This window comes from Salminus brasiliensis, chromosome 2, assembly GCF_030463535.1.
Source record: "Salminus brasiliensis chromosome 2, fSalBra1.hap2, whole genome shotgun sequence".
NCBI lineage: Eukaryota > Metazoa > Chordata > Actinopteri > Characiformes > Bryconidae > Salminus > Salminus brasiliensis.
This window is the reverse complement of record NC_132879.1, coordinates 53,396,008-53,418,892: the sequence shown is the minus strand read 5'-3', so window position 1 is coordinate 53,418,892 and position 22,885 is coordinate 53,396,008. Positions and strand designations below refer to the sequence as shown.

General features: G+C 40.4%; 1 protein-coding gene across 2 annotated transcripts in view; it reads left to right on the top strand.

The window, feature by feature from the left end:
• mdfic (MyoD family inhibitor domain containing) overlaps window positions 1–21,334 on the top strand; it is a 37,571-nt gene extending 16,237 nt beyond the window's left edge. For both annotated transcript variants that reach the window (XM_072673980.1, XM_072673981.1), the window contains exons 4-5: window positions 11,633–11,944; window positions 18,017–21,334. In XM_072673980.1, coding sequence (XP_072530081.1) covers window positions 11,633–11,944; window positions 18,017–18,267 — 563 coding nt within the window. In that variant the 3' untranslated portion in view covers window positions 18,268–21,334. The remainder of the gene's footprint in view (window positions 1–11,632; window positions 11,945–18,016) is intronic.
• Window positions 21,335–22,885: the final 1,551 nt, after the last annotated feature.

Below are 22,885 nucleotides of genomic sequence, written 5' to 3'. Positions count from 1 at the left end.
TAATTAGCATTTTATGGGTGTTGAGGACCTTTCAGAGAATTTGCGTCCATAACTTTTTTTTCTTTCCATAATGTAATCACAGTACGTTGTTTGACTTTTCTCCACCAAGGCCTGATACTACAGTGTCAATAATATGTAACCCCGCAGTCTGTGGTGACCAGAAGGGATTTCGGTTTAGGCTGTTCAATCAAGTTAAGCACATTTTAAAGAGACATTTACATATGAAAACATGCAGTGTATCAGAGGTCCACACTGTGATTGTGTTTGGAGGCTTGTAGAGATCCAGTATTCTGTGTGATCTTTGAGCTGCTCTAAGAGAGCTTGCTCGGCCTTAGCGGCGTCCCAAATCCTCTCCACACAACATGGTGGGATGGTGCCTTTCAGCGAGGAGGGGGGAAAAAACACTTCAAATGAGAGTGGAGCAGGGGGGATTACTGGCCTTCTAACAGGGTTTTGGCTTCAACATTAAGGTTAAACCCCTTTTCTATTACCAGGATCTCTGGTGATGTGGCCCCCTCTGGCCCTGTGTGTTTGCAGGTTCACTGCCTCTCCGCTAGGTCATTCCGTCAGGCCTCTGATCACTGGGGGGTGACCAGGGAGCCGAAGACCGGCTCCATTCAGCCCCAGCGCAGACGGCGCTCCCCGGCTCGGCTAAAAATCGATACGGCCGTCTCCCGCTAAAAAGCCACTCAGAGGCAGACGAGCACCTCTGTCCTTTAGCCTGATTTTCAGGCTTAAGGTCTTGATTGGCACCCCAAAGCCAGAGCTCACTGACCCACAGCTGTCACATTAGTGCTGTTAATGTCAGAGATTGATACTGAGCAAATAAAGGAACCATGTCTATAGATATTTTTTCATGAACTCTCCAGGCCCCAGTGGATTGAGGAGAAGTACTTCTTCCCCGGTTCTCCTGCTCTCAGCGTTCTCCTTTTTCTTTTTTTCTTTCTTTATTTATTTCTTTTATTTTTTTCAACCTCAGACACAAGCCAGATTATGCTGGGTTTTGTTTGCGAGACGCACAGCACAGTCAGATTTTCAGCCTAGCTTGTTTTCTGCGAGACCTCGACTCTGTACGAAGTTTTTGGAGTTTGGCGGAATCTGTGAGTCATCTATGTAACTGAAACTGAAAATACATCCCTCCTCCCGCACTCCCCCCTCTCACGTCTGTGTTGCTGGGTTTTTGTTTTGAGTCGTTCAGGAGGCAGGGTGGAGCACTCTCGGCGCATGCAGTCTGGCAGCTGCCCCAGGCCTGGTCTGAGTCACGTCATAATTGATCTTTTGAGAAAATGTGGTAGCTGTGTAAAAAGGCTAAATCTGTACAAGATGTGCATTTTATAACTGCAGTCGTGAAGAAGCTGTGCGTTTACTGCATTCCTCTCTTCCCCCAGGGGGATGGAAACACACTGGAAGAAAAGGGGCTGAGATCTTAGGGTGTGTTTCTGCTTGAAGTTCGGGTCCCTTGGTCCGGACCAAGCAAGAGGATAATGCGCTGTTAGATTTAAGTCCTGGTTTGCTTTGCGTTCATACTGACATATTTGCAATCAAACCAAAATTAGGGGGGACAAAAGGTGATGTATGACAGAAGGCTGCAAGTAGACGTCTGCATAAGGGTCCTGCATGATAACTAGTGGATCCATAAACCTGTCTTATTAAATCTCATCGCTTTGATCTCAGTGTTAAATCACATGTTTAATAAAGTAAACATGCTTATGTACATAAACATGCTATGCTAATGTTAAAGCTGTACATGTTGTGTTACTGTGGCTGAATCCCAACTCACACACTTCTTTACTTCACTAAGGCGACTACACTAATGAATGCAGCTGTAATAGTGGCTAGTTTTGAAACACTGTGTTGTAGGGAGGTAGTGTGTGGTTTGGGACACAGCCCCGCTAAGCAAAAGCATCAGACAGAAGAAGTTAAAGCACAGAACTCACCCGTGATGAAGCGGGCTCATGCGCACCACAGTTTCTTTAGAAACAGAGGACCGAGACCCACCTGCTCAGGCAGTCTCGGCCCACAGGTTCGGTGCGCCCCAGAGTGGGAAAGGCAGGGCACGAACAGAGCAATCGCAAATGAACCCGCAGGGTTCATTTAATCAAACCAAAGCTGACAAGTATAAACACACCCTTAGACTTGTGTTAAGAATTAAGGTGAAAGCTACGCCGCTATTCTTTAACGTCTGTCCCAGTGTGTTCTTGGGGGCCCTCTTCAATTAGCATTGTGCTGATGATGATGGCACAACAAAAAGGAGACTTCAGAGCCCGGGTTCTGGCTCTTGGAAACCGAAAGTGATTTCTCCCATATAAATGTCATTTGACGCAAATTCTCCCTCATTGAAGGAGGTAATGATTTCTATAGCAGTCAGACATGTTAATCATAGTAAATACAGTTTGGAAATCAAAGAATGATTGATGATTGCTTCCGCTTCCCCTGGAGCGCCAGAAGATTTCTTCCACAAGAATCCCCGCTCTTGTCTTTCAAGTTGCTTTCTCCACTGTAAAATGTAATTAAGCAGAACAAGGTCCGAAGGGGTTATTTTTTCCACTCAATCAGCAGCCAAATTACCAAATTTGAAATTAGTAAATCCCAGACGCCTGGCTCTCCTTGTCATTGTTAAAGGAGGGGAGAGAGGCAGGCAGGCACTGAGTGAGTGTGAATGAGGCTGACTTAGAATATCAAACGCCTTCTCAAGTGTCAGACCTCTACGGCAGGTTTCATTTGAAGAACCAAATTTAAATGATTGTCACAAGGAATTAAAAGTGTTCTGTGGCACAAAAACAGCTGAGTAATACTGACTGCCTCATTGTGGAGGAAGTAAGAGTGAAATGAGACATTAAGGGGTGTTTCTGAGGAATGATATGATGTGTAGGAGGTGCTTGAATGGAGTTATCACAGCTTTGTTTTTTAATGGAAATTCCAGCGTTGTGCCCCAAACTAGGGCTGCGCAGTATATAATGTTCAGCATGGTTATGGCAGTGTGCAGGACATGCAATGAAACGCAAATGAAATCAAATACATCTTGCTTTTTTCTGTAAACATAACAAGACAATTTGCATCGCTCTGATTTTCTGACCTGATTTTAATCCAATCTTGGATACATTGAGTGTATCATTAATATTATGACATGCTGAATATCTTGTGACTTTTGATGAAATCTAGAGATATATATTGTAGGATAAATCGCTGAAAAAAAAATTGCAATGTAATTTTTTTCCGATATCGTGCAGCCTAACTCCAAACAGTCAAGAAAAATGATGTTGTGACACAAATATAGCTTAACCCCTTAAACAGCCTGTGCACCGCTGGCAGGCCGAAAGTGTTATTACAAATTTCTATTACCAGAGAATAGCTCCACCAGTTTGTACAGAAGTCCCTGTAGTTACTGAGTAATACACCTCAGTGTGTGATATGTTTAACACAGGGTAGACAATATAGCGATATGTTATCCTATCGTGATAAATTGTGGTTCTGTTGTTTCATTACAGAGAATAATTAGTCGTATTTAATTGGATGGAGTCGAAAAAATGGAATAAAATGTTTGTATGTGTGTAGAATTGAGCAGTATTTCAATAGCAGTTTTTAAAATCTGCAGCAACTGGTAAATTTGGCTGCATGACACAATATCTTGATAAATATTGTGCATCATGAGAAATCTTTAAATATCATAATAAAGCATTTTATATAGTACAAATGCTATATGCTATATCATGATATAGCCCAGCTCTACTTAATATATTGATCTGTTTATGTAGAGCTGGGCGATATAGTAAAAATGCTATATCATGATATTTAAAGATTTCTCATTTAATGTTTATATCTGCAGTAAAATAAATGATGTATTCTTGTAAAGGATTTTGCCATACAGCCCCTTCCTCTCTCTGAAATGGTCACTATAAGAGAAGCTAAAACGTTGTTTCGTTTTTTTGTAAGTAAATTCAATGACTTTTCTTACCAAACAGGAATCTGTCGGTCCATTCCACGAGAGAAGTTCACATGTAATCATCCAGTGATGTCTGTTGAACATCATTTCATTCATTTCATTCAGTTTGTTTGGGAACGTCAGAGTATGTCATGGCAAAAATAGATAGCTTATTTCTCCTCTAAACCCAGTGCTCAATAAAGAAAGTCCTTGCCACAGAGTTGGAAGGTCGGCCCATAAATGAGCTTTGATGTGCCGAAGGAAATTTTCAATCAGAAACATGTGTAATAATATTCATTCTACTTTTTCTGCACCATAATTCCCCTAGTTTTGTTGCTCTAAATATAGACAGGAGATATATGGTTTCTAATGAAAAAGTATATCCCCTTGGATTGAAAGGTGTGAGAGTACCATAGGTGTTTGTTTGGAGGAGAAATGCCACCCCAGGCTGTTTTTGTAGAAGACGGCAGCACTGCTGGTAGGTCACTGCACATTTACAAATTAGCATTTCAATCAGGGAGCCAGGCCCACAGGTGCATTAATGAAGTATTTATATTATGGCAGTATTATGAAACACATCAGCAAAGGAGGGCATAGAAATCCCATTCGGTCTGTTCTGTTATTCAGTATAGAACTTCTTTCTGATTGTCTGTGTACAAATACAGCTATTCTCCAAAGTCGCAACTTTACAGAGGGAGGAAAACAACGTCCTAACTTTTACTGGAAATTATTTCAGATCATTTAGGAGCATTTCTGTTGGTTTATTCATCACAAAATTTTTTAACTTTCATATCCAGCCAAAATACAAGCAGTGGCAATATGCATTACTTTGAAGGTCGTTTCTTTAGAGGCTTTTTAACCATGCAACATTGGCACTTCAGAAAAGGTCACGATCAGAAGTGTAACATTACACAAAAGCATTAAAAGCATTAAAAACATTAACACACCGTGGTTTGGACCTCACGGTTCAACAGAAGCATGGTACAACAGAAAAAAACATAAGCTTAACCAGGTTTCTTTCTATTTAATTTGCAAGTGCAAGCTACAGTTTGTTCATCTAGTGCCATACAGGGCCCTCTGAGATAGATATTACAGCCTGTAGTGTGTAAAACACATCGTCCTTGTCTAATCCACTATGATTTCATGAGTTGCAATAAAATAAAGCCAAAATATGAGTGATTTTCTTCATTTTCAGTTGTACTAAGCCTATTCCTCTACATGCAACAAGACAGTTACAGTTACCACAGCAAAGTGTAATATTATATTCCATATTTACCCTTATAGCGCATTCCTTGTATTCTCTGTGCTCGGCTGCGTGTACCGAACTGTGACCCCCGTATTAAAGTCAAAGTCAAGTCACAAGTCGTTTTTGATTTCGTCAAGTCATGTGACTTGAGCTCCTCACTGCTGTTCAACTGCATAGCAAACTGAAACTCTTAACCTCTAGGGGTTAACAGGAGATTTCATTCATAGACTATGTGAATGAATCAGGCGCAGCTGTTGGGTTCTAGATTTGACTAAAGGTTTGTAACAGTGTGCTTTTCTCTGTCATTTCAGTTACAGAAAAGAGCCTGGGGTTTTCCCATGACATGTCATACTCTTTGACACTAGTTCCCATTCTTAGCCATTAAGCTACAGTGATTAAAAGTTGGATGCGTTGTTTGGCTGCATAACCTGTGGTGAATTCCTTTAGCAGACACACTCACACTCACACACAGGATGTAACACCGAATGAGTGGCAAAATACAGGGATTTACCCCCCCCCCCCCCAAGCCCCCCGCCACCCCCCTTTCCTCTAGTGCGACTCTCTCTTTTTACCCCAGACTTTCCACTGAGACTAGTGCAAATGAGTGCGTGTGCCTGCCTCGTCTCACCCCTCTTCTACATCCTCCCACCTGACCGATTTTTTCACAGCCTTGTTTATGCTGCTCCTGGCCGCTGATGTTCATACATATTCGTTCTTGGGAGGTCTGTGACGCTCTCGCTCTGTGTCTTTGGGGTACAATTTTGAATTCTTCCAGCGGAGCTATTTTCTGTGACACAAAAGCGAGGGGTGTTTATCCACAGTTTTACATAGAGAGCGGTGCAGCCGCACTGGCGGCTCTCTCCAGGCGCCCCGCCGCACGGTCCCTGTGTGGGGTATCCGCCGAACACACGGTGACAAATGGCAATTATATTTGTGTGTTCTTCATGAATCCATCAAACACTGGCCTTTTAAAAATGCTCCCAGGATATTTCAGCCTGTCAGATACAGGGGACCAAATTGGGATGCTGCTTAGACAGTCAAGAAGCACTCACCCCCAGTTTGCCTGTGATGTGTTTGACAGAGTGTGTAGAGGAATACCATGTATTATTCAACTACAAATGTACACTCTCAACAGTTGTTGATGTGTTGGAAACAGAGCGGTTAGAAGTCCAATTTGAGCTGTTTTCCCCCCTTCCTCTACTTCCTCCACCATAACATGCTGTATTAATGCAATCTGTCAGCTTGTGTACAATCACACTTTTCAGGATACTACATGTTTTTCTGGTTAGTCGCATCTCTTCAATTTTAATAACCTCTTATACTTTAAAGCGTGAGGCATTATTCATGTTTCATCTAGGTGAGGCTTGTTTCAGGCTTTTCCCTCTTTACGTTGCCTGTGGGTGTCACATACACAAGCTTGTGTGTATTGTTTAGCACTAGACACCGTTCCTATCTTTGTCCCTTGTACTTAGGTTATGTTGACTCTGGGTTGTACTGGGGACAGACTGTGCATATGAGTGTAAATGCCTGTGCCTATGTAACCTGTTCCTTGGCTGAGGCGCTTCACAGCCTTGTACTTTTCAGGCCGTCCAGGAAGAAATTGGAAACTTGAATTTGGCCACTTACACACTCTGGGTTTTTTATATGGTGGTTTCCTAATAACTATTTATGTGTTGTAAATTGAAAGCTTGGCTTTTTTTAAAAGCGAGGGGAAATTCTCTACACAGGCATGTGCTGATATAAATATATCACAATAAATACCTAACCATTATTATTTAAAAAACAAAAAGTACATGGCTGAAGCTAAACAAAGTAAAACTCATCTAAAACTAGTAAAATAGTAGTACTGTGTAAATGTTTATGCACATTAGAGCTGGGCAATATGGAAAAAATTATATCACAATATTTAAAGACATTTTGTACGATATATCATATTTATTGCAATATTTTGTCATGTAGACGAAATGCACCAACAGTGTAAAATAAAAAAAACTGCTATCCAAATATTCTCCCATACTGAGTACCATGATTTTTACTTAAAATATGCTTTGCTCTATTGAATTAAATAAGACTGATTACACTCTTTGTAATAAAATGTGCAGGTAATCAGTGCTCTTTATTTATTTTATTTTAATTTTTTATTTATTTAAATTTAGCGGATTGTGTTGCTAGTGTCAGTACACTGCTGCAGCAATCCACAGCCATCTTCTTTTAGCTTTCCAAAGACCTTCCCTGTGTTACATTAGCTCTTGCTCACGAATAGCTACACATGAGATTGAAGTTTGTGACAGACATTCAGGTAACGTTTCCCTGAGTAAACATTTCAGTTTAAAGTAGGGCTAGGCAATATGGTAAAAATATTATATCACGATATTAAAAAACATTTTTATCACAGTGTCTTTGACACACCGACAAACTGCTCTCTTATTTACTACGGTGATTTTTATTCACCATTTTAGTCTGCTGAACTCCATCCAATTAAACAGGACTAATTACAGTCTTTGTAATGAAATGTGCAGCTGGACACTGTAGACACCGCTGAGGCAAGCTGAAGCTGAGAAGCTGGGGCGGAGGGGTGGTAGGTTAGGCTAGCAATAGCGATACTCCAGAAAAGGTCTAAAGCACTGAGACATTTTTGAAGGAGAATCCTAACAAAATGCGAGCTCTATCTGCAAGAATTCCTTCGTCATTCAACAACATCCAACACGCCAAACCACTTGAAATTGGTAATCTCCTGTAGGCGGCCATTCTCCAATTATGGGCAAGGTATGACCATGTGCCAGGCCAGTCGTTCGGTCTTTTAGACCTTTTAGCTGTTTGTTGTTCAAGAAAAAGAGACTAAAGACAAACGTTTACTTTTTAATCTGAAATGTTTCAGAATTTACATTTATTTTGATTATTTATTCATTTACATTTAAGATTTATTTATCTTTAATAAACTATTTATTTATATGTATTCATATTTAATCTAAATTACAGTCGCTCAATAAGCATGTATAAGACGAAACACACAATCAGAGTTAGAACTTGTTCTTTTCTGCTTTCTTTTCTGCTTTGACGTTGATTTAAAATATGAATAACTGAACTGCATACAATATTAGGCAGGAGCTCATTGAACGCACTCTCTATTGGACATCCCTGGCTTGTAGAAGCGTACAATAGCTGGGCCCCAAATGTCTATATTTGTTTGGGAGAGCAAGCATGTAGATTGGCCGCAGGATGAGGAACCAGGCGCTGCCTGTGTTTAATTGCATTGTTTTACATTTACATTCCTGTCAGAGATCTCCCTCGGTGATGTGTTGTTAAAAAGCAGTGGGCTGGATTTTTCCCCTCTTGTTAACAATAATTGCACTTGTTGGTGTTCTGACAAAGAAAGAAAAGCAAGAAAAGAAAGAGAGGGAAAAAAAGGAGCGAACCGGCTGTTCCTGTCCGCTATGAAAAGTTCAGGTGTTTTGCAAATTAACGCATCTTTGCAAGCTGTGACAAAAGTTGTCCTGTGATTACTCTCGCATGGGTAGCTGCCTCACACAAGCGAGCACACAAGGCAAAATGCGAGGAGTTCGAGGAAAAAACAACAGTGAAACCCAGAAAAAAAGATGAATAATTCAAAAGATCTCAATAAGTGAGTGTGGAGCGGCTCCTTCTCTGATGCAGATGGGGAGGGAGGCAGCACTCCCAGTAGAGCTGAATGCGCAGGAGCTCTCACTGCTGAAAATGCCACCGCTCCCGTTTCATCAGATAGGGCGGCCTGTTCCAGCACCTCCTCACACCTGTCACACGTGTGAAGACTGTACGAGCCAGAGCATGGAAGGCAGCATGGGCTTTATGATGAGGAGGGGAGACAGCAAGGAACACAAGAAGGAAGACTAGAGTCACACCTGCAACTACAGTCCAAGATGGACTGACCTCCCTGATAATGGATCACAGTGAACATGTCCTCTCTTTCAGCTCTTGGATTCTCAGCTCCTCTCCTGGGGACTGTAGCTGCCTGATACGGATGAAATGCCGTATTGCTCTATGTTGCGTTTACAGTACAACCTGCAACATAGTAAAAATACTCTTGTGAATTCTTGATGTGAAACGGTTATTTTAGGCCAAAATGATTTGCATTTGTTGGATTGTACATGCCTTGATTCGTCCAAACACCCACAGAAACCTGAAACGTCAGGACATCCGGATGCTTACAGCAAAAAATCTTATATTGATTTAACCATGGGCAGCGTAACGTCCAAAATCAAAAGTGAGGCCACCACAGGGCCTTGCTCAAGGGCCCAGCAGTGGTAGCTTGGCAAACGAATCGCGTATCGAACCTACAACACTGTCAGTAACCCAGTGCTGTAACCACTGAAACATCACTATCATCACCTTTTTATTAGAATCTGTAGATCTGATTCTGAATTTGCATTTTCTTTGACGTAGCATGCCCAGTTTGACTCCACCGTAGGTGCTGGGCTCTGCTAATTAATACTCATGAGCTCCTTAACATGGCCATTTGATTGGCTTTTCTGGGGTCATTTAAAAAACACCACACCGACAAAGAGAGAATGAATATGAATAGGACTTCATTACCATGCCACGCATTTCACGTATCAAAGCACTGTTACTGCTAAGTGTGATGAACATGGCTTCAAGTCTTTAGTTGATAGTTGTAGATGCTTGCTTGTGTACTGCAGCCCTCTGTGATATTGGGATGACAAAGGCTAATATCAAGGTAACGCTTAACAAACGATGGATTATGCAAATGCTGCACAGTTTAAAACTCTGTAGGATTGTGGGTCCCCAAGACTGGACCACAGAACCCCTGTTTAATGCATTTCTACATTGCTTCTCTTAGAGATAGATATTTACTCTGTATCGCTTTACAAAATGAGCAGTCCAGAGGCTTCATGCTTCAAGTAAATTGAGTTTTGGCAGTGGTGTCTCAGCGGTTAGAGCGCCGGGCTATCGATAACAGGGTTGTGGGTTCGATACCCGGGCTTGGCAAGCTGCCACTGTTGGGCCCTTGAGCAAGGCCCTTTACCCTCTCTGCTCCCCGGGCGCTGGAGTTGGCTGCCTACCGCTCTGGGTGTGTGTGTACTCACTGCCTCTAGTTCACTAGTGTGTGTGTGTGTGTGTGTGTTCACTACCACAGATAGGTTAAATGCACCTTTACAAACAAGATTCTTTAAGCAACAAATAGTGTTTGTTTTATGGCATCGCTCCAAACAAGAATTTAAGCATTTTTGTTTTCAGAGAGAAAAAATGTATCCGTTTTTTAACGTACTGGAACCTTCACACCAAGTCGGACACATTTTCTCTGTAAATGTTCTGAAAAAGACCCCAGAAGAGGAAGAAGACATGGTGTCCTTGAGTCCCAGCATCAGAGATAATGAAAATTTCTCAATTTACTTTTTTGGGTGAATTTTCCCAATTCAGTGCTTCCAATTTTTCATAGCTCCCCCTAGCACTAGCAGTGCTCCCAGCACTAGGAAGGTAAGGACTCAACACACGTCTCCTCTGATACGTGCAAATCCATCCACTGCCCCTTTTTGAGCAGCCAACACCGCTCAAATGGAAAATGGTTGGATCCCTAGCTCCACCACCACAGATAACAGACGCTTTTGCAGCCAACATCATTTAAGAGTGATGAAGAAAGAGAACAACGTCTACCCACCCATAGAGAGCGAGGCCAATAGTGCTTTCTCTGACTCGGGCTGCCGATGCTAAAGCGGCATGCTCAGGATTTGAACTGGTGGCCCCCAGGCCATAGTGGTAGCACATTAGACCGCTGAGCCACTCGGAGCCCGTCACTTTACTTTAAAGCACTGCAACTAAATGACACACACACATACACTGGGTTCACCCCATTGTAGAGAAAAGACAATAACACGGAGAGTTACATCACCTTGTTCAAGAGCTGAAGCTGTATAATGAGCTCTTCCGATTATTCCGTATTTCCGTATGTCAGCGGGGGAGTTTCAGCTCTGCTCCACCGTATATTTTGTAGTCAGCGTGTTGCTGCTCGTCATATAAGCTTTACTGTTTTGCTACGAACAAGATGAGCTGCTCTGCCGCCGTCTTGATGCTTATTTATTTGGTCTGCAACAGAGCTTTGATTGGACGGGCTGATTTTAACACATCTGTAGAAGGCAGAAAATGTATGCAGAGCCACAGTCCATCAGTTTCAGACTTTCGGACATTTTTAAAGCTTGACCGAGGTTTCTTCATCTGTAAAAATAGGCCTTTAATTGTGTGCTACTCCGATACTTGTCTCGTCCTCAGTCGTCCTCAGATACGTTTGCATCTCTTAAATTGATGGAATCAATAGTTTGTGACTTAGCTCTGTTATCAGTGCCATCATGTCAACACCATTTTTAAAGGTTGAAGTTTAGAGCTGTTACGTCACGCTCCCAATCAGAAGAACAGTTCTTTGATTCTGAAGAGATTCTGACGTCACAACAATCTTTCTCTCTTTCTCTCTCCAGCCCAACCTCAGCCGCTGCCTCACCCAGCAGCATGTCTACAGCAGCCCAGTGAGGGAGAGGGTGCCAGGCTGCACAATGGCCTTCATGCAGGGCTGAGTAATGGACACAGAATGCCCCGCGGGGGCACACCGCCTGCAGCTGCTGCCGCCGCCGCTGCTGCTGCTTCTACGTCTGAGAGCAGAAAGCACCCATCTCCTGTCTCTCAGCGCATGCAGAAGAAGCTCCGCTCCAGCCTGTCCGTCAACAGCGACAGCAGCAGGAGGAGCAAAGGCAGTTCCACGGGTTCGCACAAACCTGGCTCCTCTCCAGAGGGTAAATAATATTGCACACACACACACACAAACACTCGCACACACATGCACAAATGTCTGCTCATATTTTTGCCGCAATTCTTTGGGCATTTGTTCCCTCCCTGGCGACCGAATTCCACATTTTAAAGCATTTACTGCTTTTTTTTACAATTAATTTTACAATTACAAACATCATCATATACAGATGTTCATTTCTCAGGTCTCAGAGAGTTACCCACAGGCATACGGTAAAACCACATAAGGTCTTTGATAATCTAAAAAGCAGCTAGCACGTTGTCAGGTATGATGATAAGGTGAATGCAGTGTAATGAAGGAGCTCACCAGTGCATTAGTAATGGCCACCAAGGTGTGACCTTTTAACAAGGCTGTGGAGAGTGGGGGGTCTGCCATGTGTCAACTCCACCTCTGCATGGGCCCTCGCTCTCCTATCTCAAAGTGTCCCCTCATTAAGAACTGCTCTCAGGCTGTGCAGCCCACACCTCTGCCTATTCTAGCCCAGCCTCCTCAGTTGACACACGGACACTGCACTGTCCATCTACCGTCCCTTTCTGCTCAGCTTTCTTATATATATATATATATATAAATATATTTATATTTATATATATATATATAATATATTTTATATAAATATATATATATTTAAATATATATAGTGTTAGTATAAAGGCTGGACTAGAAGCAGTATATATATATATATATATATATATATATATATATATATATATATATATGAACACTTCTTTCGTTGTAATTCTGTATTCCAGCCTTTATTTTAACACTCCGCAGCCAAACTGAGCATGTGTCCAGTTTGTAATTCTCTAGTCCAGCCTTTATACTAACACTTCTCATAGTAATAGAGCATGTATCCAATTTGCAGGGCAGTATTGTGAGCTTGATCCTGTGCATCACTAGTTTAATTTGAACATTGAGAAAACAGTATTCATACCTTTTAAGTAAGTGTGTTCTATTAAATAGGTGTGAAACAGTGGCATGTTGCCTCCGGCTTCTCACCATAACAGTTAGATCATGCTAGAAAAAGAGTGTGGTATGCGTAACAAATCCCCATTGATTTGACAGAAGTGTGCCACTTTCAGTAGTGTCATACTTTTAACTTCCTAATTGGTGCGGAAGGTTGAAAAAAACAACAACACACAGTTCAATAACTCTGCCTCATTACGCCTTTTGTTTCTGTTATTTGTAGAATAGTGTTCAAAATCAATATGTTCATTCTCAAGTGTTTATTTCCCCCTGGAAAACAGCACGCTGTTGTGTTTTAATGTTTACATGGATTACCATAATCTGTTTGCCTGTGAAATTAGCTTCTAAACAGCCTGGAAAGCAGAAGAATAAAGCTTTACAAGAACTCCGCTTGGGGTATTCTGCTTCTTGAAATCTTGGCTCGCGTCTCTGGCACTAATACTCGACTGCGATAACAGCATCGCTGCTGGAAAGTCGTCTAATTGAGAGATCTTTTGTTCGGTGGGTGGGTTAGGACCTTGGGTGAGTGTGTTTGTGTTGTAAACATGCACTTATTTCTGATCCTCCGACAAATTTAATTAGGTCCACTAAAAAGCCGCTGCGGTTTTGAGTCAGCATTTGTATTGATTTGGTTTATTTCCATTTTTCTACTAGTGCTTTACAAATCAGTATTACAATTAATTTTTACATTTTACCTCGATTAAATGAACAATTCTATAAGCTGCTTGAGTCTGCTTGAGTTTCCTTCATATTGCCACATAGCAGACTGGATGGGGCTGAGTCATGTGACTGCACTAACGGCACTGTGTTTTCAGGGGGACAGTACATGAACACACACTTTGGGAAAAATACTAAGTGTAGTTATGTAATAACTACATTTTGGGATGAGAAACATGCCTGAAGCCCCTCCTCCCTAGTCTAACATCCTATAAATTCCATCTCTACATCTGTGCAACCCTCCACCACCCCGTCACCTCACTTTTAACTCTATCATCTATCATTGCTGGCTCCACATATCAGATGGGGGACTGACCTCCTAACACAAAGCAGAAGCCACCTGAACTCCAGCCCTTACAGTCTTCTCCATAATCATGGTTCAAGGCATGGTCTGAACCAGCAAACAGATAAAAAAAACATGATTTAAAAAATAAATAAATAACTAGACACTAGATAGTTTATACTGTATACCGTTTCGTAATTGTTATCACTGTTGGATTTTGATTTACAATATTTGATATTGTCACAAAGGCTAAATATGCAAATGAATACTAACAGATTATAGAAACAATCCATTTAGAGACAAACCAGTATACTGTAGGAATGCTAATTGTCCACAAAACTTTTCTGTATATCTGCCAATTCTGTAAAATGTAGACCTGTATTAGATGTATTATCAATACATGTAACATTTCATTACAAAACCTTGTATCTTCGTTTTGACTTTTTGACGTAATTAGAATCTTAATGCTCTGTACATTGTATTCAAATTTTGTGATTAGTGGACCAATAGATATGCTCTGAAATTACCTGGATTAAAAAAGATTCACCTTGACTTCCATTGAAAGCTTTTAACCTGTAAAGCTTTCCTTTTTGGAGATACAAGGTTTTTGTGTATAATTTATTCATAAATATTGGTGTAGTTGGTGTATTGGTGTATGTTTTACTCCTCTGGAGTAGGGCTACCACTAATGACTATTTTTCTGCCGATTAACCAATTGATTGATCCAAACAATTAGTTTACCTGCAAAAAGTCAAAGTGAGCATTTCCTTGAAGTTCCTTTTAATATGTTCGTCATCAAAAATCAGTTCTAATGATCAATTGAGGTGATCAACGGTGTGCTGATTGTTCTGTACTTGCATCGTATGGCCTGATCTGTGTTTTTACTACATGTAATTATTGAGTGTTTGCCAGTGTTTCATCCTAGTGCAGCATTAAACCTGGAACACATGACACAGCTCCTGGATTTACCTGCTTATTGACTCCACGTTAAGCATCCATCCCTAATGCATCTCTCCCTCTTACTCTCTATAGCTCTCTCTCTCCACCCTTCCTTCCTGCCTCCCTCCCTCCCTCCCTCTCTCTATCCGTCTCATTTGGTCTCTGAGGCAGCAGTCAGTCTTTCTTCATTTGAATGTTTTTGCACAGCTCACTGGTCTGCGCCTATTCCAGCTTGTTTTATGTCATGCTGCTCCTCTTTTTGATGTTGGCCTTTGGGCTTTTCCAGATGTCTTATACTATTTCCTCTGAGTTTTTTGGCCCTCTCAGATTCTGGGCATCCTCTGCGATGGCTGACATTAAGCATGGACACTCTCCTAGAGGTGATGTCAGTTTTGCGGTGGAGACGAGTCTGCCTGTCTCCTGTGTACATTACCCAGCCGCTCATTCTTTAAGATTCTGAGTAATCGCTGCTGATAAATTATACATCCAAGGGAATGCATAAGGCACTCTATAAATCTGTAATTTAGAAATTATAGATAGTAAAAAAAATCTTCTGGACAAAATGGGACTTCATGTAAGACTTTGGAGAGAGGAAATTATTTAGCAGTCAGTAAACAGTGAATACATATGATACACGTGCATTGCTTTAATAGGTAAAGGAAATCTGATCTCTGTCATATCATCAAAATGTGATTTTAGCTATTAAATTTCAAGCCATGTTTGAATCTTCAAAACCGATGTTGCATTTTGGCCTACAGTAGATCTGCATGCCAACACGTTTTTAAAGTTCAAACAGTGTCCAAGCTGGATTGCTGCACTGTTGGTCAGCTCGACCGCCTACAAAAACCCTCTTTGATTAAACAAACATGAGCATCCAGCAGTCTTAAGGCTGAGCTTTCCTCTCTTAGCAGCTCCAATCAGACTGAGGAGTCTCCCTGGCAGCTCACCGTGAACTGATGAAAGCCATGCAAATTTACTGTTTGGAATGATACTAATACATATCAAGCCCATTCCCTCAAAATATGCATCAAGTATATTCATTTGGCTCCCAGTTAATTGCAGTTGTAAAGAGTAGGCTGTGTCCAGGCTGGCTGGGTGATCTGCTAGTCTCTTAGATACTAGTTTAAGCACCCGGTGCACTTTGCCTTTGATGAAATGGTTTACCATCTTTATTTCTCTTTAAACCTTATTTTCTGAACTTGTTCTGCAGTTTGTTTCCCTATGCAATTTGCTCTGGCAAACTTGTGGCATGCTTTACTTTCTGTACGCCTCTGCTGTGGTATCATTAAGTACTAATATTCTATGTAGTCATGAGTTAGCTGATTTGCCAGAGCTGTAGTCCTCTGCTGTTCCTCATTGCCTGCAGACAATAAGATTTACAGTCTAGTCTAGTTTGCCACACGATTTTATACATATTGTACATACAATACTGACCAACCATAATATAAAAAACACTGACAGGTGAAGTGAACAGCACTGATCATCTCTATATAATGGCACAGTTTAAGGTGTGGGATATACATAAGCAGCAAGTTAACAGTCTTGAAGTACATAGATGGGATAGAAAAAATTTTAGCTATGACCAAATTGTGATGGCTAGACAACTGGGTCAGAGCATCTCCAAAACATCAGGCATGTCCTGTGGGATGATCACGGTATGCAGTGGTATATAAGGACGGAAAACCGATGAGCCAGCATCAGGCTAACTGAGGCTAATGCCTTGGTGCCAGATACTACTGGACACCTTCAAAGGTCTTGTGGAGTCCATGCCTTGACGGGTCAGAGCTATATTAGTGGCACAAGGGCACCTGTACAAAATGATATAGGTGGTTTTAATGTTGTGGCTGATTGGTGTATTGTAATATAAGAACAACCGGATGTGTCGTGATTAAATATGCGTATTTGATTTGATTTAAGTGGGTATTGAATGCAGCTTTCTAATTAGAAACAGAACAGGAGCCAGTGGAAAGCAAATATGACAGAAAAGCAGAGTATCTGTCATCTTAAACAACAGTCATTTGTAGTCATGTGCAACAGCCCTATTCGAGGTTGGGAAAAAGGTTAAATGTTAATCAGGATTGAGAGAAATGGCAGCATTAGTGCAGCAATTTGCCAGTGGAAATCTTGGACACTGCTAATCAGCTTTGCGTGATCAAGCCTGTGCTTTTGCATGATGATGACCCCATTATTCACAAAGCTGCTAATCAACCCAAAAGTGGAATTCATTCTTTTGAATTTCTCTGATTCCTCCCATCTATTCTCCCTGCTTAGCTGGTCCACTCCCTGCTCTCATGGGCGCGCACCCGCCCCTACTGTTATGTTGTGATTGTTAAATTATCTAATATGGGTAATAATGAAAAGGGAAAATATGGTCATGTTCTTCTTTTTTATAATTGGATGTATTTGAGAATGTTCTGTTTAGTTCTTACTGGTTGGATATACTGGATTGATGTCTTGCTTAGACCTTTTGACAGATTGGGCAGATCGGGTGAGATGGGCTTTAATCTTTGCAGGCTTTAAACGTTGCAAGGATTGCTAGCGAAAACAAATCACTTGGTTTAATAATATGAATTATTTCTTCCTCATTAAAAAAACAAAGACATTCTTAAAAAAATAGATTTTTTATTCTTTTAATCAACAAGACTGTATTTATGTTTTTAGTATAACATGATTGAAATAATGTTCATTTATTAGGATTTTAGTTTGATATGTATTAGATTGGATTTATCCATTTTCATAGTTTTTTGCATTAAAACAAACAGTAAAATGTTGGAAGTCTCTTTGGTCTGTCATTAGGAAATGTAAATAATTGTGTATATAACATTTGTTAAATATGTAATATTCAGTATATTGCCACTGTCATTCAAAAACCTTGTACATCCATTTTTTTTTTTTTTTTTTTTTTTTTTTTACATTTTTCACTTCTTACATTGACTTTACAAGGATTTTGGAAGGATCTCCTGTAAAGTTGACATTTTGTAGACACAAGGTTTTTGCGTGCCAGCAACAATATGCATTTAATTCATTACGTAAATAAGTATGTCATTAATGTGGCGATTAATGTAATTAAGTCTATTTCAGTAATTGAAGTGGTTCTGTTGGTTTTGATCTTGTGCGTTTTGTTTGTATTTCCTGTATCCGGTGCCGTGGAAGCAGACTGCTGTGTTCACTGCATCCTGGCCTGCCTCTTCTGCGAGTTTCTCACCCTGTGCAACATGGTGGTGGCTCAGGCGTCCTGCGGCACCTGCACCTCGGAGGCCTGCTGCTGCTGCTGCTGCGCAGACGACCTGGGAGACGACTGCAACTGCCCCTGCGACATGGACTGTGGCATCATGGATGCCTGCTGTGAGTCGTCCGACTGCCTGGAGATCTGCATGGAGTGCTGCGGTATCTGCTTCCCCACATAAGTCCCTGATCACCCATTGCCAGAGCAGACAACAAGACAGAAAAGAGAGAGAGAGGGGGAGAGAAAGACTGTACTTATATACCTGTATGTATTTGTGTGTGTATATGTGTGTGTTTGTGTGTGTTTGTATGTTAATACACACACAGACACATTTTTCTCCAGTGGAAAACTGTGTCTCTGGCCTACATCAAGTTGCAGATGCTTTCCAGACTGAAAAGGACAATTACATATTCATGTAGAGGAAAATGTAAAAGACACTTATTGTTCTGTGTTGTCGAGACTTGTCAAATATGCTATTAACTCTTTTACTTTGAAAAGTATTATAGGAGACTCTGTCCTTTAACTATCATTTTTTATAGATATTGTTTCCATAATTTCAGCCTTTTTTGCAGAGGTCTTTATGTCTTATTCAATCTAGTTTATAATACAGTCAGATTTGCGGAATGCAGATGTTTTAAGTCTACAAGGGCAGGCTTCAAATGAGCTTGGTCTGCCCTGAACAACACTGTAATTTCCACAGAGACATGGCTCTTTCACACTGTCAGAGGTCAGGGCTTTGTGGGTGTTATATGGGAGTCTTATTTTGGACCTGCTGAAAAATACATTTTTAACTGATGGCCTATTTTGGACAGGCCTCCTTTTAGCACTCTACTGTAGCTTGCTTTATTAAAGGACCACAAAGTTTTCAAATGGGTTTTCCATTACATTAAAAATTAAATGAAGGAAAGCCGTTTCATTTACACCATTTGTGAACAAAAAGTTTTTATGTAATGTGAAAACATCTTAGATCTTATCAATCTATGTAATGTGGTGGTGTAACATCACAAAACTCTCAGTTTGGATTGGATCACGGTTTTTGAGTCACAGGACGGATCATTTTTCACACTTAATTCATTTTATTTTATTTTGCCCCACATTCAAAGTTAATAGGACACTCTGTTGTTCTGAATGCCAGCAAAAGCGTATTCCACAGTGTTATGGTTAAACTTTGGCGAATAATCCTCTGCCCAGTTGCGGCCTGACCCATGGTAGGTGATCGGGATTATCCGTGATCCGTTACACCACTAATAATGCTTCTCATGAAGAAATGTAGTAAGATTATCATTAGCGCTGTTTTGGAGGTATCGTTACAGTGAAGATAGTAGAACGGATCTTACTTTGTAATCTTTGGTCCAATTTAAGAAGACCTACTCCCATTAACATTCCATTCATCTCTTTAAGTCATTTTACTGTAATTTCTCCTGGTTGGTTAGAAATGCCCTAGATTTAGTCTTCTCACACACTGTCTTCATTTTTTGGTTCTGTTTTTTAGTTTGTTTCTTTACCTCTGCTGATGTAACACCAAAGCACCTTCTTGTCTTCGCTAAAGTGTTTATACTGGACATATTATCCAAACAAATTCCGCCTTCCTGAACAAGCACTTGAGGTCAGTTTAACACGTTGGCTTCGTCATAGATCAAACAGTGTAAACAGAATTAAAATTTGTGTAATGCTGACAAACGTTTTGCTTTCCTAGTATGATACACAGACTTTTGGTACGGCATTTGTGTTTGTAAAATTGAGAATTGTCTGATTCATCTCTGCTATTATGTTTTTTTTAATACTTGCTAAACTGCACTTCTCGCAGAGGGATAAAATTGGAATTCCAGCATGGCAGTGGCGGCTGCAGTACGCAGCTTTAGTTGACCTCATGCTTCTCAGAGCGCAATTAAAGCTCAACTAAACTGTCCTGTTTCAGCTCTGAGCCAATGCAGGGTAATACTCCATGGCTGTGACTGAAATGGCTCCCTATTAATGTTTTAGGGCAGTATTGAGTATGTTGGCTGTTTTTTTTTGTGAGTGCGTTTTATTTTTTTTTTCAATTCTCTCATTCTATTATAAAAGGTATATATATATATAATTTAAACATTAAAGCAGGCAGGTACATAGATGACATGGAGGACTAAACATCTGTATGTCTCTTTATTTTAGGGATTAATTATAACATAGAATAGAATAGTATAGAATAGTTTAGAATTCAAAACTCATTAATCTTAAAGGTTTGTGCCCAAGTTTTTCTAGTGATATGAAGTCTTTCATGAATGATTCCCAGAAAACAGATAAAGGGGGCTTGTCACCAACACAGCTAGCCATGATGGTCTTCCTCGCCACCATCAGAATAAACTGAATTAGTTCCATATGCTTGTGTATTGACATTGGAATAACTCCTAGGATACACATAAGGGTATTGCTCATTTAGCTATGCAAGTGATAGTTACAAGCCACTGGACATTGTGAATTTTACACATTTTCGCATGTAGTTCATTAACAGTAGGTTTAGGTTCAGCAACACAACAGTAAAACATATTAATCCTTTATTTCAGAATGCAGTTCAGTGTGTACAGAGCTTTAAACACGGCTCAGACACTCTTGTGTTTGTTGATTTGACCGGTGCTGACACATAATGAGGAAGTGTCCCTAGTTAACTAACAGTCCATCCCTATATAGTGCAATACTAATGAGGGAGTAGGGATCCATTTCAGTCACAGTCCATGTTTGTTTGGTCTTCTGGACACTCATTGTAATGTGGTGCTGGTTGGATAGTCCGTCCAGTTTACTGTATGATTAGTAACCCTAAGTAGTTAGCAGTTTATTGCAGACTTGAAAAGATACAGCCCCTCCACAGGGGGCCTGCTAGCATGCTAGCATGTTCAAAAAGTATAGGAGCAATTCTGATGAACAAAAGAAGAGATAATAATTTACTCAAACTGGATGCAAGTGCCATAAAATGATTATTACAAGAAATGTGAACAATAGTCTCTTTCCTAGCTTTTGCATATTTATACTTTTGCAATTTGTACTCTACGCACAACCCGGGCTCAGTTTTCTAATAGCGCTGGAATTTTACAGCATTGACTCTATTGGAGAATGTTGAGGGTTATATTTGATATAATCTTTGTGCTACAACGCTTTTTTTGGAAACACTGTTCTTGTCCTTTTCTTCTACCCTGACTTTTTAACTTGTTGGAATATATCAAGCTTTGCTGGACCGGCAACACTACAGTGTTTTTTTTTTTTTTTTCAGAATAAAACAGCATATGTGAAACTGAACCCTCTGTACTTGCTAGTCTTGGAAAAGAATGCAAATAATTATTCACTGAAATCTTTCATTTCAAGAGGCCGCCTGTGATTGGAATGCATGAGGAGCTGCCTTCAGCTCTTTGAGGGATTGCGTGGGCTTACCTGTGCAAACGTAAGACGTGGACATAGGGAATCATGGTAAGAATGGTGCTCTCTGGAAAGGTGTATTGAGGGAGATGCCAAGATTCAGGCATTATGTACATGTAACAATGCAACGTGTGGTGTCACAAAAAAAGATCAAATATCCCTATGCCTATTTTCTGCTGTATCTTGTGAAATGACAGGGATTTGAGCTGAGCTGCAGAACAGTGTAGATACTCTTCTTTGTCTTTACTCCTCCTCAGATTAAGTATTTTCTAGCTACGTTCTCTTGTAGGGGTGGGCGACGTTCAGCATGACGTCAGGTACACTGGACTATTTTTGTGTATGAAGCAATTATTAGTCGGCTGACTTCATACTGCAGTCTAAATTCATCAACAAACAGGTCTTTGTGCAATTTATGGTTAAATAACTATTTAAAATAAGACATTTCAGTGGTCTGTAGTCCAATAGTCTGAATTTGGAAAGACAGCATTAAATTACAGTACAGGATTAAACTCCTTGCAATTTGTTGTTAGTTAGGGGTAAGTTTATGTGCTGCTGTCTTGGCCAGACCTATATATATATATATATATATATAAATTCCCTTTATTTAATACACTTTTCCTGTTTAATTAAATTATCCCCTCTAAACTAAAGGAACTATTTACTACATTGCGAGAACCAATTGTTAAATTAAGGAAATTATTTATTAATTTGAAGGAACATCAATTTGATAAGTCTCTAAATATTATTTTATACCTTTCGACTTTAGGAGCTCCATATAATTATAAAGTAAACTTGGTCCTGTTTAATTGGATGCAGTTATTTTCTGAAATACATGAAAAAAAAAATCTTATAATTTATGTTAAGTGGTGGAAATTTACTCTCATATCTTTTATGACGTAACAGTTAGCTAGCACTAAGTTTACATTTCTAAGGGGCCGTGGACGAAGTGGAGAGGTAGAAGTGTCACAGATTTAAAGTAAGCGCTTCTTGCTTATTTTGGTAAATTAGTGATAATGAAGATACATTTAAAATAACAAACTGAGTTTTGTTTAATTACATTCGTTTCGTTTAGCAACATTAGCTAGAGGTGGGCTTGTAGCGTTATTAGTTTAGTAGTTTACCTTTCCACCTTAAAGGGTGCAGCGTTTATGCGTACTTAAGGTGGAACGAGACATGCTCATACCAACTTGAGCCTCGTCTATATAGTCTAATATTTAGGCCTATCCTCCACCACAGCTCTACATACAGGCTGTATCACAATGTGGCTGCCAGGGCTGCACTGCTATGGGGTGACCACAGCCACAGCCTCTGCCGGATGTTGGCTGTTTCTGACCTTTGGCCAACATCTCCCCCTGTTAACCTCTCAGTTAGCCCCAACACCGTCCCACCTGCTCTTCCTTCTGCCAACAGCT